Below are 17,550 nucleotides of genomic sequence, written 5' to 3' on the forward strand. Positions count from 1 at the left end.
TACAATTTTATGTAGTAAAATCAACTCTTTAAACCACTTAAAACATAGTTCTTAAGTTGGTGTATCTTGTATGACATAGGAAGTATAATTAGGGCCTCAGAGGTGTGAGGGCTGACTTTGTGGTTTAGAATCCTCAGGGAATGTATAAAAGTAATTTAATAGGTTCCAACTTAAAACATTTTTGAACAGCTAATATATCTACCTGGTTCAAAATGCAAAAGGAAAAAATGTGTAAACAATGAAGAGTTCCCTTTTCTTGCCCCCCCCCACCATCTTGGCCCTCCTTTCCCTGGAGTCTGTCAATAATAACACTTTCTTGTGTCTCCTTCCAGAGATATTTTACTGATCCTTTTTTTTTTTTTTTTTTTTTTTTGCGGTACGCGGACCTCTCACTGCTGTGGCCTCTCCCGTTGCGGAGCACAGGCTCCGGACGCGCAGGCCCAGCGGCCATGGCTCACGGGCCCAGCCGCTCAGCGGCATGTGGGATCCTCCTGGACCGGGGCATGAACCCGTGTCCCCTGCATCGGCAGGCGGACTCTCAACCACTGCGCCACCAGGGAAGCCCCTGATCCATTTTTTAAAGCTAAATCTATGCTAGGACTTTTAAAATAATGCTTTCTGCAATCAAGTAAATACTTAAAAAATTATACTAATATTTCTCTATCCTCTTTAATTTATATAAAAATAATTTCAGAAAAGAGCAAGAAAGAGCATCTGTTTTAATACTGACTTCATAATGTTGACAGCCATCTGGCAGGAGTTGTATCTGTTAGATTTTTCTTAAGAAATATGTATATTTAACAAGGTTCTTTTTTCTTCTTTGTCTTCACAGCTGACCTGGCATCTTTAATGGATAAAACATATGAGAGAAAGCTGCCCGTTAGTTCTTTAACAATATCACGGGTAAGAAAACTTAAATATAAAGAAAGAGAAAGAAGGCAAGAAAGCCACTTAATATACATGAGGCTCTGTAAAGACTATCTTTCATAGGATATATTTTTCCAGAGTATGGTATGTTTTTGTAGTTGCTAATAGATATTTTATGATGAAGTAGCAAATTTCTTTGACTGAAATAAAAGGTAATAAATTTATCAGACTCCAGTGTCAGTGATTACTGTTGTGTATCTGGTTTATTTTAATTTTTCCAGGATTTGGTATCATGATTTTTTTTTAAGTTGATACACCCTTCAAAGTGATAGTATTTACTTGTTAATATTGGAAGTAATTTTGGTACTTGAGAAAGTTTATAAAAGAATGGATATTAATGTTAATGTTAAACTGCTACAGAGCAATGGATGGGAGAATAATATTAGGCTAGGAGTCAGGAATAGGACTTGAGAGTAACCATTACTGATCACCTTCTATGCCAGCTGTTGTACTAGTTTCTTAACTTAGATTATCTTGCTATTCTCATAGTGGCCATATGAGGTAAGCATTGTTATCTCCATTTTGCATGTACGACTCAGAATGCTTGATGACTTTCCCAAGTTCACACAGTTCATAGGTGGAAAAATTGGGCTTCAAACCCAGATCTCTGTGACATTGAAGTTCTTTTCTGTTGCCTCCCTTAAATAGATCTTACCTTGTCTTAATGAATTTGCTTTATGACATTGGGCAAGTGGGCCCCTCTCAGTTTCCTCATATTCAGTATGGGGACAATAGTATTTTCCTCATAGGGCTGATGTGACGCTAAATTGAGATCTTAGGTGTGAAAACTCTTTGTAGAAATTAATGGCACCATAAAATTCAAGAGACTTAAATCTAAGAGAAGAAAAGTAGAGAAACCATCATCCTTTTTAGTCTGAGTCCTTTCTTTCTGCTCCTTGATATTTTCCTTTTAGTAGGGGAACCGTTTAGCTAGGTTATAACCTAAATTTTATAGACTTATCATTTTCATATTGGAGGGGAACTGAAAGACCACTGGTTCATCCCTTACATGATGTATAAAATTTCTGTATGCCATAATGCCTGGTGTTTGTTTAGGCAGCGCTTCAGAGTTTAAAGAGCTTTCATGTACACTTTCTTGTTGGAGCCTCGTCCTCTTCAGTGCAGGTGCCTTTATTCTGTTTATGCAGATGGAGCAACTAAGTTCCAGAGGGGCTGTGCCGTCTGTTTATGCCACACAGCATGCAATCAGGAGAGCTAGTTCTCAACTCCAGGTCCTGTGTTTGAACCATATTTTATCTGCCCCTTAATGAGATTTCTAAATCAAGTCCATAAGTCCTAAAAAGGGGGAGATCCATTAAGTCTCCCCCTCTTGACTTTTCTCTCCCTCTTCCCGAGGTTTTAATTATATTCACTACATCCATTATCTCCTACTTCACCCTTTTTGCCTCTGAGTCTTTACTTTAGAGTAGAATTCCTCCTTAGAAGAGTCTTTTCTGTTTGTTTCTCTGGTTTAGAGTTGAGCACACTGAAGGAGTTTGTGGTTCGAGGGGAGACTTTGCTGGTAGAAGAATCACAGGTTGACTGGTCCGTAGCAGAACCAAATCAGATAGGAAAAATGGTTATAAGACTGAGTTCTCTAAATTTAGATTTTTCCTCTCTTGGGCCATGTTTTTTCAGCCATTAGAGTCTTCATCCTTTCAGCTATGTGTTCCCATGTATTTGGAGTTTGGAACATAGAGAAAATATCAGGGTTTAAAGTTATTGGGAAATACCAGTGACTCATTATAAATACACTAAGAGGAGCTCTCTCTTGTTCTGAGCAAGGTTAACATTTAGTTTTTAAACAGTTTTTCTAACCAAGGTTGTTCTACATATAGAAAAAGAGAGGCCATTGTAGATTATTTGTTGGCATTAACATAGAGTGGTTTTGAGGATGGAGCCACACTACATGAACACTGTTCTAATAAAATGGGTGTTTTATTTTTAAGGTCAGTGTGTGACTTAGGCTCAATATATGGCATAATTTATATTCAACCAAAGGTTTCTTTTTTTGCCTTTTAGTTTGTGGACAACATTTCATCTCGAGAAGAGATAGACCATGCAGAGTATTACCTGTACAAGTAAGTTTTCCATTTTATTTGACTATATATTCTCTTGTTTCACATACTTTTTTAACACGAAAGGTGGTAAGTACTGTATATAATGTTCAGCTCCTTGCTTTTTTAAGTTTGTGCTTTGGAGATCTTTCCATATCAGTGTATAGAGAGATTAGACATTTTTTATAACTGTATCATATTCCACACTATGAATATATTGTTTAAACCAGTTCCCTATTGTAGGGCCATTAGGTTGTTTGTGCTCTCTTTTTGTATGATGCACAGTGCAATAATTAATAACCTTTTACATAGGTAATTTTGCACATAGTTCTCATAAGTGTGTATATTTAATATATATGTAAATTAATAATACACATGTATATATATACATATTTAATTTCAATAGCTGTTGCCAAATCGCTTTCCATTTGGGGTCTTACCAATTTACATTCCCACCAGCAGTGTATGAAAGAGGCCTCTTTCTACAGCTTGGCCAACAGAGGTATTTTCACGCTTCTTGACTTTTGTTAGTCTGATAGGAGAAAAAAAAAAATATGTCTATTTATCTTTTTCCTCCCTTTTTTATTTAGGTGGAAACACACTCTTTAAGTACTATTCAGCTCCTATTTTCAATTAACATTGTATTTTTAAACTTTTTCTACATTACTACATTTACTTCATTCTTCCTCACAACTGGGAACAATCCCACTGAACTACAGCTACACTCTCGCCTGTGTACAAAGAAGTATGTTCAGTACAGCACCGTCTATAGCAGTAAAAAGTGGAATAACCTAAAGTTCATTAAATAAAGGATTGATCAAATAAATTATGATTTATTCTTATAGTTCATTTTTTATCTATCAAATACCTGTCAAAATGATACCTTACAACTAACTTTTTATTGTGATTCGTTATTGTGATTTTAAAAACCAGATTTATGATTTGTTCCAATTCCTAGGCTGCAAAAAAAGACTCAGACTGAAATTTAAAATGTTTCCAGTAAACATTGTATTAGAATTTCCCATTCGATCTTTGGTTTTTTAGAAAATATTTATTTATTTATTTAGTTGCGGCAGGTGAGCTCCTTAGTTGCGGCTCGTGGACTCCTTAATTGCGGCTTGCCAGCTCCTTAGTTGCTGCAGGCAGGCTCTTTAGTTGTGACTCACCAGCTCCTTAGTTGTGCACGTGAGCTCCTTAGTTGTGATATGCGAACTCTTAGTTGCAGCATGCATGTGGGATCTAGTTCCCTGACCAGGGATCGAACCTGGGCCCCCTGCACTAGGAGCGTGGAGTCTTATCCACTATGCCACTAGGGAAGTCCCTTAACTTTGTTTTGATTAAGAGAGTTTTCAGTTATTTACATCTGGTTATATATTTTTTAAAGCTTTCTTTATATTAGGGAAAACATATCCAATTTTCTTGTATGTGATATTGCAAACTAGTAATAAGGCTTCTTTTTTTTCTTCCTGAATTGGGTAGATTCTACCATTGTTTTGGTGTTTTCTGTTTAAATACAAATCTCAAGTAGATAAGATTCCAAACCTTAAAAAAAATTATTTTAAATCTAAGATTGTCTTTAACAGTGTCTGAAGTTTAAATTCTAGGTGCTGAAATCATAATTGCAAGTGCCCTCCTACCCTTCATTAAGATAAACATAAATGGATCCCTTGATGGGAGTAAGCCCTGCCTTCCTTTAGTGGTTCTTTGGCACTGTAAGGCTCCTTTGGTAGTTATTTTTGCCAGTGGTGCAAGGTGTATTTGGGCCGGCACCTTTGTTTGCTTTGTTCATGGGAAAATGCAGAAAATCGTTCCAATTTATAAGTAGGAACTAGTTTTTAGAATTCCATCCTGTAGGACACAGTGCTATAGTCTTAGAAGAAATATGTCCCAAATTTACTTGTACCTCTGTAGCATATAATTGATTTCAGCAATTCAATATTCAGCATGTATTTACTGAGCACCCATTGTGTGCCCAGAATTTATCCAAGGTGCTGGGCATATAGTAGTGAATAAGTTAGACACTCTCCCTGTCTTCATGCATTGAAGTTTAACTGAGAAATTTAAGTCCTACAGAAAGACATTCTGTGATTAATTCTCCATATCATGTCCAGTTTTGTGAGGCCTGGAGTCTTAATGAAAGTTTCATAAAATCTCCCTGTTTTTATATAGGTCATATAGAAGACTCTTGTCCATCTTAAATCTGAGGCATTGTTTAATTTGACATTCCCCATCCTTTGCTTAATCAAAACTAGTGTTCTAACCATGACTTATCACTCTTTTATTTCCGTTCTTTCTCCTCCCTTCCATTGCCAAGAAAATTAGCTCTCTTTTTCTCAGATTTTTTTTTTTTAAGAAAGAAAGGTTTTTATGACTTCATGAGATTACTGTTGTATGTGTGTGAGACCAAATACAGCGCGTAAAGCTGCATCAGGTGTAGATGATGGAGGCTGGCCAGTATTCGTTCATCAGCTAAGTATCAACTCCTGCTTTCCAGCCTTAGAGGATATACAAAACATAGTAATGCCTCAGCAGAATTGCAGGTTAAGTTATGAACTCTTGGGGTTTCCCTGCTTTAATTGAAATCAAGAATGTTAATCCTGAGGACACCAAGGGCCTCTGGGATTTCCACCAGTTAGGTCTTCAGCGTTCATGGTTGCAATGCCTAACATTTCCACATGGGATGACTTTAGACATCTTGGAGTAAACTTACAATCACAGGTGTAAGATACGGAAATATGGGAGCAATTCATTAATCCTGCAACTAATAGCTTCTTGCTGGCCTGCCTGGAGAATTTCTCATTCCCCAGGCAGTACTGTCTTTGAGGGGAAGGCCCACAACAGGACTTTGGCTGCCACCTCTGTCAGTGGCACAAATCTTTCCCTGCCTCAGTCTGTAGAGACCAGGCTCTGCAAGCAGAATGTAATCCCCGCATCCTCTCATCTTCTAGTGATCAGATCTCCCCAGTGACTATGTAAAGGCTATTAGAGCCGAAGAAGTTTGGAAACCTGGAGTGATCAGTGGAGAGCTAGTTGAGCATCTGCCGTTGAGTCAGGTGAACAAGTAAGCGGTTCAGGGTGCTTCCAGCACATGCCGGTGTGTTATCATCCTCTCATTCCAGGAAAGACTCAGCCTTTGAATCTCCTGAAGTACACAGGTTTAAAAGTTTGGGGGCATCAACATTAAAGAGTCCCAGGGATGTTTTAAGGAGAGTTAAAGAGAGGCTGCTATTTAGATAGCAGGAGGGAGAACAAATGCTCAACCACCCTCTTTAGGCTCTGGGCTCCTCTCCGGGGGCCCACAACCTTTTGATCAACTTCTGCCCTGCCACTTACAAATAAAAAATGGGAACACCAAGGAAAGGGAAATGATGCTTTAAACAAACGAATAATGTAAACTAAAGATGATTAAGTCAGTTAATACCAGGAACGATCTAGGTTGACAATAAAGAAATTTTTTGAAAAAACCTGATAATACTCTACAACAAACCAAGAGTAAAAGTGATTACAACAATAAAAAGGCTAAATTGAAGTAAAATAAACAAAATATGAAAGTTAAGAAATAAGAGAGCAAAGCCTGCTAAGAACTGTTGGGCTGTAACAAAATAAAACATGATTAAGAGAATAAAAAAAACAAATAAAAAATAAAGCAAGATAAGAAGGATGTGAACCAGGGACTTCATAAACTGTGTATAGATATGGCTGGGAGGTTAGGAAAATAGGCACAGGCATGCTCTTGCAGGGATACTCTCAGCAGGCTGAATAATAAATCACTTTATGAGTGGTTTGCAAACTGTCTTCCAAGAAGCCCTCGAGCTGGTTCCTCACAGGGGCCTCCGGTGGGTGGCTTGGGGAGGAATAGGATGTGAGGGAGAGGCCAGACAGTCCTGCCACCAGCCCTCTGCTTCTGCTTCAGCTAGAAAAGCTGTGCCTCCAGCTGCTTTATGTATCGGGGTGGTGGAGAGAATTCAGGGGATTCTGTGAACTTAGATGAGAATAAAATTACATTTTTATTTTCACTCACCTCTCAGTATTTAGCATTGCCTTAAATCGTGAATATAGGCAACAGATCACAGTACTGTTAGCAGCGTCTATGTCTTTCTCACCAATAAAAATCATTGATTTTTTTTATATCTCATTATATTTGTTGCAGCTATCTTGACAAATTATGCTCATCACTGCTTAGAAATTGCATTTATAATTAAACTACTGCTGGCTAGTTTTGTTTCGTACATTAATGGAGAAGCACATGTGACCATATCTCAAGGATTTTTTGATGTTTTGATAATTCTATTTCACTATAATTGGTCTCCTTTGTTATCCTGTGCATTTAAAACATTATTCGAGAAGGTGCCATCAGACTGCCCGCAAGTTCATGCCGCAAAAAAAATGTTATAAACCTCACTGTGAAGGCGTTTTGCTTAGGCTTATTCCTGCTTCTTACCCCAGGCCTTTTGAAGTTTTCTAGTTCTTTGTTTTTCTTCTTACAAAGAAGGCTTTCTTTATTTTACGTTAGACCTTATAGAGTAAGACAGGCATATGGTTGATATGTGTTCTGTTATCCAAATGAGAACTTAGATACAGCCAGTCTCTTGTCTCCCTACTGGAGCAGGAAGAGGTTTGGCAAAAAGTGAGATTTGGACAGGCCCTGAGATGCTGTCCATCAGACTAGTGCTGGGAGGGTGTTGGGTAGGAACACCGCTGCTCGATTCCGGTATCATCACCCCCCTCCCCACTCCAGCCCTGGCTTGGCGAGGGGAGAAGCCACGGTGTTCCCCCTGTAGCAGCAGCAGAGGTTTGGTGGCACAGAAGATAAAGGTAAGAGCACAGCACAGCTAACGGCAGCTAAGAGGAAGAGGCTGCTCAGTGATTGGTGAGCATGAGAAGTTGACTGCTGATTCATGCTTAACATTTGTTAAAAAGAGTTTTATACGTCCCACTTTAGTTTTAAAAGGAATTGAGCAACCAATTTTTGTTTCCTTGCCAAAGGATTGATTTCTGCTTCTTACCCACATGCCCTCTCATTGGCTTTTGAAGAAAAAAGATTTCTTACCTTTGCCTTACTATCAGTTTATAGTGTTGCTAAGAATCCAATTTGCATCTTGATTTTACTGACGCAGAGTCTAAGGCATGGAGATTAACTGAGCAGACCCAACATAGAGTGTGTGTGTGTAAGCCATTGCCTGTCCTGCGCTGAGAAGGGAAGCCATGAGGATGAATGTGAACAGTGGAACAGTGCTAGAAAGACCAAGACAGTGCTTTCCCAGTGCAAGGTAATACCGATAAGGATTTCAGATGGGGCTACAATTTATTTTTAAGAAAATTGAGGCAGAAGGAATTCCATGGAAAGTACAGTCTAGAGTGTGGTAAAGCAGGAGGAAATTAAAATTAAGGGATAAGAGGAAATCCCTTATGTTTCTTATAGTCTGTGGGTTGTTGCTGTTTGTTTCCTAAGAACCATGATCTTAGCTTTTTCTCCACAATAGATCTCTTTTTGTGATCTGTCCGCTTGAGGTCAGTGTTATCGCATAGTGAGTTTATCTAGAATTCCATTTATTATTTTTTGGAGAGCGTGTCTTTTCTGGACCACCTAGTCAGTAGTTCTGAGCTCAGGACTCTCCAGATTGATGTGTGCTGCCCACATGCAGACACGTGAGCCCTGAGGCAGGCTCTGTGTCTCCCTTTCAGGAGATAAAACTACATGTCATCAGTGAAATTGTGGCATCAGTAAAAGCTGTTATTTTCATGGTTTATAACAAGCTTTAACAGTGGCTGTATTAGTATTTGATTACTGCATTAATAGAATGCAAACCCAAGCCATAAAAATTCCTTCTTCACTGAGGATGTTTGCAAATTGCATTTTTAAAGGCTTATTTAGACTTTCAAATAACTTTGGGACCGTGGCAGTTAAGAGATGCATGAAATTAAACTTGCTCCTTTTACTATTAGAGCATCAATAATTTGAACTGATAATTTAATCTGCAACCTAAATGGTCATCCCTAAGGATAAGTGATAGAAATTTCTAATGTCTATATAACATATTATCTCTATTTTAAGAATATACATTCTTTAAAAGGTAGCCTTTTGGTTGTTAGCAAAAATGTGGGGAATGCTGAATTACTTGTCACACAGTAAGAAAAGATTGTTGCAGAGCTCCATGAGAAGGTCTGTTTTTCTCGGAATACAGCTCTCTGTGTTGCCATGGAGAGTGGCATGCCACCCACTAATGAGAGGAAGCTAAGGTTGTGTGGCAGGCTGTGTGTTGCCAACAGAGTCATCCACACTGTACCTTGGCCTCAGGCATCTTTCATCCGTGGTTTAACTGACCTGGCAGATACCAAGCGTCCCTGGTTGGAGACGGATGGCGGGTCAGGAACAGCTGGGGCGAGGCAGATGGCAGCCTGCACGTCTCCAGGTCCCGGGTTGGCAGCCAGCCTTAAAAAGGAAGGACCAAAATAGCTTCATTTTTCAATAAGCAAAAATATCCACATGGTTCCTTAGAAGGTGAGTGCATTACCCCAGGCCTATGTTATAAGAATCCATTTCTGCCTGTAGGACGAGGGGAAAGTGGGAGTTTACTAGGAGGGGACACTGTTCATGAGCTTAAGCAGTGATCATTTTTCTTTGAGGGCATAGAGATTGTGTTTTACAGCACTAAAATGGAATTTAAAATTTTTCTGTTAGCATACTGCCAAGTCTCATTATGTTTGAACATTATTAAGGAAAGAGCCCAAGGGGGGCGGTAAATGAGTCTTAGAGCATTTTTTAGAAAAACATTTTCATACTTTAATATTGCCAAGTGCTTTATTTAGTTCTTATTTGCTAATCCTTGCCACAGGCCTGGGAGAGAGGTACTGTTAATGGCTCTGCATGAGAGGATAGCAGATTGTCACGAACATCGTCCACGCCTTGCCAAAGACCCATGGAGCCTCCACTCCTTCTGACTTTGCACTTCTCTCCCGCTGGTCTTGTTATTTCAACCTGGAGCCTGGTCGTAGGAGGAGTGTAGGGGTAACATTCAAGGGTGTTTTCTTGGCTATGGTTCTAACATTCCACCCAACTTGCCCAGAGTGATCTCACACCTTAGATACTCTCGTATTCCTCTGGCATAATGAATGGGTCCCTGAAGGCCCTTATCCTCGGAGGCCAAAGCAGTCCATGCTGCTACAGACATCTATTTATAAGTCTTTGTAGAGGCGTAAGCTTTCATTTCTTTGGGGTAAATATCTAGCAGTGGAATGGCTGGAACATATAGTAGGTATACATTCCAGAGTGGTTATACCATTGTACAATCCCACCAGCAGTTCCAGTGCTCCATATTTTTGCCAGCAGAGTTGGCCATGCTAACATGTGTTTAATGGTATCTCACTCTCACTGTGGTTTTAATTTGTATTTGCCTGATAATTAATGATGTTGAGCATCTTTTCATGTGCTTATTTTCCAGCCGTATAACTCCTTGGTAAAGTATCTGTTTAAATCTTCTGCCCTTTTTTCTTTTATTGAGTTGCTTGTTTTCTTATTATTGAGTTTTGAGAACTTTTTCTCTTGTAATCTTCTCTATCTTTTTATTCACTTAACAGTGTTTTTCAAAGAGCAATTTTTATTTTTGATGGAAGTCCAGTTTGTTAATTTTTTCTTTTATGAATCATGCCTTTGGTGTCAACTGAGAAATCTTTGCTTAACCCGACACCACAAAAATTTTTCTCCTATGTTTTGTTTCAGAAGTTTTATAGTTTTAGGTTTCACAGTCAGGTCTATGATCCATTTTAAGTTATTTTTTTTAATATGGTATGAGGTAAGGGTCCAAGTTAAATTTCTGGCATTAAGAATACCTAGTCGTGTCAGCACCATTTGTTGAAAAGACTTTTCTTTCTGCACTGAATTACCTTTGAATCTTTGTTGAAAATCAGTTGTTTATAGACAAGTGAGTCTCTTTCTGAACTGTTTTGTTCCATTGATCTCTGTTCCATTGCCTCTCTTGATGCCAGTACTACACTATCTTTATGGCTGTAGTTTTATAATAAATCTTAAAATTAGGTAATGTGAGTCTTCCAACTTTGTTGTTCTTTTCCAAAGTCGTTTTACCTAGTCTAGGTCCTTTGCATTCCATATCAATTCTAGAATCACTTTGTGTGTATGTACACACATACATGCATACATATATTATTAATAATAGAGAAATTAGGAGCAAGATGAATTCCAGAAATATATATTGAGTATCTGGTATATATTTAGAAATAAGATGGTAAGAAGGATCTTATAGGATATGAAGGGATATTGATTATGTGAAAGTCAGTAATCATTCTTTTTCCATTGAAGACAAATTTAAACTGTCCTGACAGAATTTCAGATTTCAAGTCTGTAAGACAAATGATTCTCAGTTCTGTTTAAAAGCGAATTTCCAAAGCCAATAGAAGGTTTAAGAGAAGTATTTTTTAATTTGCCAGAACTGTGGTGTGTTCAAAGGAAGGATATGAATCATTACAATCAAAAAGATTATAAATTGGCTGGGGTTAACTAGATATGTGAAACAATTCAACATCAACAGAAATCTTGGATATAATAAATAGGTAAATTGATGATATGTAACAAAATGTGTGTTTCTGAGAAAACATGCTTTGGGCAGGCTGGAAGAGGGGTTGATGTCGTGATCAGCAAACGTTCATAAAAGAGGCAGAACTTGAGACAGCCTTGAAGATTGGATGAGTAGAAGAAATGGGAGTGATTGTTCAAGATGCAGCAAGCAGTATAGGGGGGGTTAATAGAGTGAGGTGAGAACTGACCTTACGGGGATTGACAGGGGCCTACCAGGGAGTCATGGGAAATAAGGTGGGCAGATTATAGAGGGAATAGAATGCTGGCAGCATCACACGTTGCTAGTAGATATATATATATAGTGGTACAACTTCTGTAGAGAGAACTTTGGCAACATCTATCAAAATTATGAACGCACATACCCTTTGACCCAATAATTTCACCTCTAGGAACTTCTGACGCACAGCATACATGTGAAATAATATCCATTACAAAAAGATTATTATGTCCGTCAAGGCCTGCAGATACTAGTTATTTAAAAAAAAATTTTTTTAAAGATCCTTAAGATTGTTAGTCATCAGTAGATTCTTGAGAAATGTATATCATAAAACTTACGGGAAGGTTAATAGAGTAAGTTTTGGATTGAAAGAGCTAAGTGTGGGAGGGAAATTTATTATCTATACTTAAGGTGATAAAAGGCCTGTCCTGTGGTAGTTGACAGTGGAAATGAAGAAAGAAATATTTTGCACATAGGAAGGAAAAATCAATCAGCAGGATTAGTGACAGGTTGAATATAAAGCTAGAAAACAAGGAAGGTCAAAAATGAACTGAAAATTGAACCTCAGTTAATGAGGCTGGTCTACTTTAATAGAAGTGTTGAATTGGAAGCAGATTTAGAACACAGCAAGGCGGTGTGTTTTTCTCTTGCCTTTTCATTATACGTATACATATTTTGTAAGTTTGCTGCATCACATCTTATGCTTACTGACCACATTTGGACTGTTTGAGAGGAACTGGCCACAGAGCTTTGGAGAAAGAACAACTGCCAAAACATACTTACATTAGGGTCTACCTGGTGTCCTGGTACAAGTTGGGAACTTTTAGACTAGGTGATCTCTGAAGCCCTGAAGTCCTGCTAACTTTCAGAATCTGTGAAATTAAGACCTAGGAAGACTAAGCAACTTCCATGTGACAAGTCCAAGCTCTAGTTGTGGATGAAGGCCTGACTTGAAGTTCAGAGGGTCATCAGCTAGACCAGTGTGTCTCTTTGTGCCAGTTCTTTTTCCTGAGGCAGTCTAGGTAGTAAACCAGCATACTCAGTGAATATTTAAATACCTCCTAACAAAGTGACATGAAATTAATTAAACCTAGAAAAACCTAGCACATACAGAGGTTCACCAGTTAAAAATACATAGTCATGGGGGAAAAAAAGAGCCGAAAAGACTCTGAAGGAATCAGGATGGGAGGAAAGAGTCAGGTGACCTGTGTTTTCAGGACCAGTTTAGTTCCCACTTTGATCTGTAAATTGGAACCAGTTAATGAACTATCTGGGCTTCAGCTTCCTAGATGAGCAGCTGATCTTGGATGCCTCTCAAGGCACCTTACATACCTGAAATCTGTTTCTCAGCCTCACTGATATAGAAGCTAGACTTTATCACCAGGAGCTTCAGACTTTGAAAGCATGAGATTCTGGTCTTTGTTTAGTTTCTCACTCAGAGCCTTATTTATTTAAATAGTAGAATTGAAGTTCAGCCACCTTAACCATGAATATCAAAAGAACAACTAGCAGATGTAAAATTAAACAACAGAAAGAATAGGGGATCACTCATTCTCTTCTGGATTTGGGGGGCAGGCTTCTTCATGTACTGTCTTACTTATAAGTACCTTTAGCAAATTTCTTGGTATGAGAGTAGGGTATTCACTCTTGTTTTCCAGGGAACTAATTTCTGTACCATATATATTTGACATTTACCTATGATCTTTGTCTGAAAGGCCCACAAAACATATATTTTTGATGCCTTGCACGTACATGGGATTTAGAAGGAGAGGGCTAAAGTTGATCTATTCTAATAGCTGCAGTACCCTTTGCGGATTAAACCTAAAAACTCCTATAGTTCCTATAAAAAGGTATATCCCAAGTTGTTTTTTCCACAGTACAGAGTCCTTTAATGCAAAAATCTTTTTACTGGTTATTTTCATAACTGTGAAGTCATAATCATGGTACAAGGAATTATAGCTATAGGGCAGAGAGAAAGTATAACTGAATATATTACATTTATTAGAGAGACTTTGGTAGGGTTTTGTATTGAGGAGGTTTGATTTGAAGGTAATTAAGAGATCTTTTCAGGAGCTGGTACAATATTTAAGGGAGAGATGAGTAGATAAACAAAAGCTTCAGGAAGAGATTTGTGGGAACAGAGGTTTCAGTTGATTGCATCATGACTTTTGAGGCCAGTGGCAAATAAATTCCTGAGTATTTCCAGATGTCATGGGTCTAGGCAAGAGGACATTTGAGGAGCTAGAAGTATTTGATGTGAATTCTCTTTAGTGGTCTTGGCTGCTGTCATTTCCATGCCAGATGTTATGTTTGTTTGTTGTTGTTTTTTTAAACCAGGCCAGAGTTTGTATTTTGAAATCTGTTCTGTTCTTCTTTTTATTTTTTATTTTTTTATTTTATTTTTTTTTTGTGGTATGTGGGCCTCTCACTGTTGTGGCCTTTCCCGTTGCGGAGCACAGGCTCCGGACGCGCAGGCTCAGCGGCCATAGCTCACGGGCCCAGCCGCTCCGCGGCACGTGGGATCCTCCCAGACCGGGGCACGAACCCGCGTCCCCTGCATCGGCAGGCGGACTCTCAACCTCTGCGCCACCAGGGAAGCCCCTTCTTTTTAATATGAGTGCTGATACTAAGACAAATGTTATCACCAGTTTCATAGCTAATGATGGGCAAGGCTGGGACTTAAAACCAGGTGTTCCAACTCTAGGCCATTACAGTACATGAACACTGTATTTATTACACACCGACTGTTTCATGGCTCAGTGATGGATGCTACCAGGAGGGGAACTCAAATCGGTCATTAGTCCCTATTGATAAAAGCTCAGGCAGAGTTTTGATAGGAAGGACACTGAAATGATTCATTAAAACGAGGACTTTGTGGATCTTGTATGTATAGATTATTATAATCCTCCATTTGCTGACTTAATAGCAGGTGGTAACAGTTAACGTGTATGGCACATTTACACAGTGCTTTTAGACTCCAGCCAAAATGGACTGTTCCTCTCTGAATGTGCCCTGTACTTTACTGTCTTTGCCACTGTTCTTCCCTCCATTCCCCAACTCCTTCTATAATAAGAGTGCAACCCGTCTTTTAAAGCCTGTCCCAAATTCTACTACATCCATAAACTTGCTCTGATTTTCATGATTTGATTGTGATTTCTCTGACCCCTTGTATAGATTTTTCTTTTATCTAGTCAGGGGTGCTTATTTAGTTTGTTTTGTCTTTTGACTAATCAAAAATATGTGCTTCTTATTTTCCTTTACTTGAGAAACAGTATAATGTATTAGATAAGAGCATGGCCTCTGGAGCCAATCTGTCTAGATTTGAATACAGCCATCTATTAACTGTATGATTTAGTTACTTATATCCTCTGTCCCTCAGTTTCCTCATCCACAAAATGGGGATTAAAACAGTGCCTGTAATTTAGAATAGGTATATGAGACTTAAAGAAATGAATATATTATAATAAGGTCCTTAGAACAATCTTAGAACAGAGAAGGTTAGTGTTCAGTAAATTTGGCCTTAGTGTTGGTTTTGCTAGATTGTAACATCTTGAAGAACAGGGACTATTTCTTCCCCATACTTCTGTCCTTAGGGAAAATGTATTTTGACTCCAGTTTACGTTTCTAAGACTAATAGTTCCCATACATCTTCACCACTCCCACCCCAAGGGCATCAAGGTGCAAAGATTATCATGGCTCAGAGATAGGGAGAAATAGATGCTTATGAACACTAGTAGTTAAACACCCAGATGGAAAGGACATCACATTTTTTGGAAAGCTGTCTGACATTAAAAAGGAAGGGCTCAATGTATATACCCTTTTTTTTTTTAACATCTTTATTGGAGTATAATTGCTTTACAATGGTGCGTTAGTTTCTGCTTTATAACAAAGTGAATCAGCTATACATATACATACATCCCCATATCTCTTGCCTCTTGCATCTCCCACCCTCCCTATCCCACCCCTCTAGGTGGTCACAGAGCACCGAGCTGATCTCCCTGTGCTATGCGGCTGCTTCCCACTAGCTATCGATTTTACATTTGGTAGTGTATATATGTCCATGCCACTCTCTAACTTTGTCCCAGCTTACCCTTCCCCCTCCCTGTGTCCTCAAGTCCATTCTCTGGTAGGCCTGCGTCTTTATTCCCATCCTGCCTCTAGTTTCTTTATAACCTTTTTTTTTTTTTTAGATTCCATATATATGTGTTAGCATATGGTATTTATTTTTCTCTTTCTGACTTACTTCACTCTGTATGACAGACTCTACGTCCATCCACCTCACTACAAATAACTCAGTTTCGTTTCTTTTTATGGCTGAGTAATATTCCATTGTATATATGTGCCACATCTTTATCCATTCATCTGTCGATGGACATTTAGGTTGCCTCCATATCCTGGCTATTGTAAATAGAGCTGCAGTGAACATTGTGGTACATGACTTTTTGAATTATGGTTTTCTCAGGGTATATGCCCAGTAGTGGGATTGCTGGGTCGTATGGTAGTTCTAGTTTTAGTTTTTAAAGGAACCTCCATACTGTTCTCCATAGTGGCTATATCAATTAACATTTCCACCAACAGTGCAAGAGGATTCCCTTTTCTCCACACCCTCTCCAGCATTTATTGTTTGTAGATTTTTTGATGATGGCCATTCTGACAGGTGTGAGGTGATACCTCATTGTAGTTTTGATTTGCATTTCTCTAATGATTAGTGATGTTGAGCATCCTTTCATGTGTTTGTTGGCAATCTGTGTATCTTCTTTGGAGAAATGTCTATTTAGGTCTTCTGCCCATTTTTGGATTGGGTTGTTTGTTTTTTTGATATTGAGCTGCATGAGCTGCTTGTAAATTTTGGAGATTAATCCTTTGTCAGTTGCTTCATCTGCAAATATTTTCTCCCATTCTGAGGGTTGTATATACCCATATTGCTTAAGCTTTACCGCAGTCAGAAACCAGAAGGGGGCAGCAGAAAGTCACCTGCTTCCCATCTGTGGAGACAGGGAGAAGCCTGAAGAAGGTGATTTCCCATTAGGAACAACCTGCACCAAAACTGATCTCCGATAAGATGTTATTGAATAACCAATCAAAATGCAGATTAGACACAAAAAGAGAAGTCTGTTCTGAGGGCTGGGAGCATGACAGGAAAACATTTAAACAGTTGAAATAGAAACTGAGCGACTGCTTCCAGTGATTTTTAGCTCTGATACCTGTAGTGCACAAGAGCAGCTCAGAATAGATAAGGATGCTTAATGTTGTCAGCATTCCCCATTCTTTATTTTATTTTATTGGTTTTTTTCCCCCTGCTATAGAAACTTAGTAAGAGTTTCTATTTGTGTAGCCTATTGTTATGTGGAAAACCAGGCTGACTGCTGTGGCCCTGCAGGATAGGTTAGAACATATAAATTTTTCCATACTTTTAAACTTACGTTTTGCTTATGAAAAAATATAATGACATACTTTTTTTCCAATTTGTACAGGAAAAATCACTCGCTTGTTATTGTTTCCTGCCAGGCTTTTTACTACACCTTTGCATTTTATTTGTTTTAAACTATTTAACTCAGATTTCATCTATAAATTCAGTGTAATTCCATCCAAAGTCTCAGCAAAATTTTTTGTGGAACCTGAGATGATGACCCTAAAATTGAATGAAAGAGTAAAGGGCCAAAAATACTAAGACACTTTTAAGAAGACTAAGATAAAATGATTGATCTACAAGATAGATAACAAGAATTAGTAAGAAGCTACAATAAATAAAAATA

General features: G+C 38.4%; 1 protein-coding gene across 1 annotated transcript in view; it reads left to right on the forward strand.

Annotated features, from left to right (window-relative positions):
* MRPS27 (mitochondrial ribosomal protein S27) overlaps nt 1-17,550 on the forward strand; it is a gene marked incomplete at both ends in the record, with an annotated part of 86,794 nt that overhangs the window by 14,624 nt on the left and 54,620 nt on the right. Inside the window, 2 exons of the mRNA XM_079702730.1 lie at nt 833-903; nt 2,950-3,008. Of these exons, the coding sequence (XP_079558856.1) occupies nt 833-903; nt 2,950-3,008 (130 nt within the window). The remainder of the gene's footprint in view (nt 1-832; nt 904-2,949; nt 3,009-17,550) is intronic.

The sequence above is a fragment of the Hyperoodon ampullatus genome, assembly GCF_949752795.1.
Source record: "Hyperoodon ampullatus genome assembly, chromosome: 4".
Lineage (NCBI taxonomy): Eukaryota > Metazoa > Chordata > Mammalia > Artiodactyla > Ziphiidae > Hyperoodon > Hyperoodon ampullatus.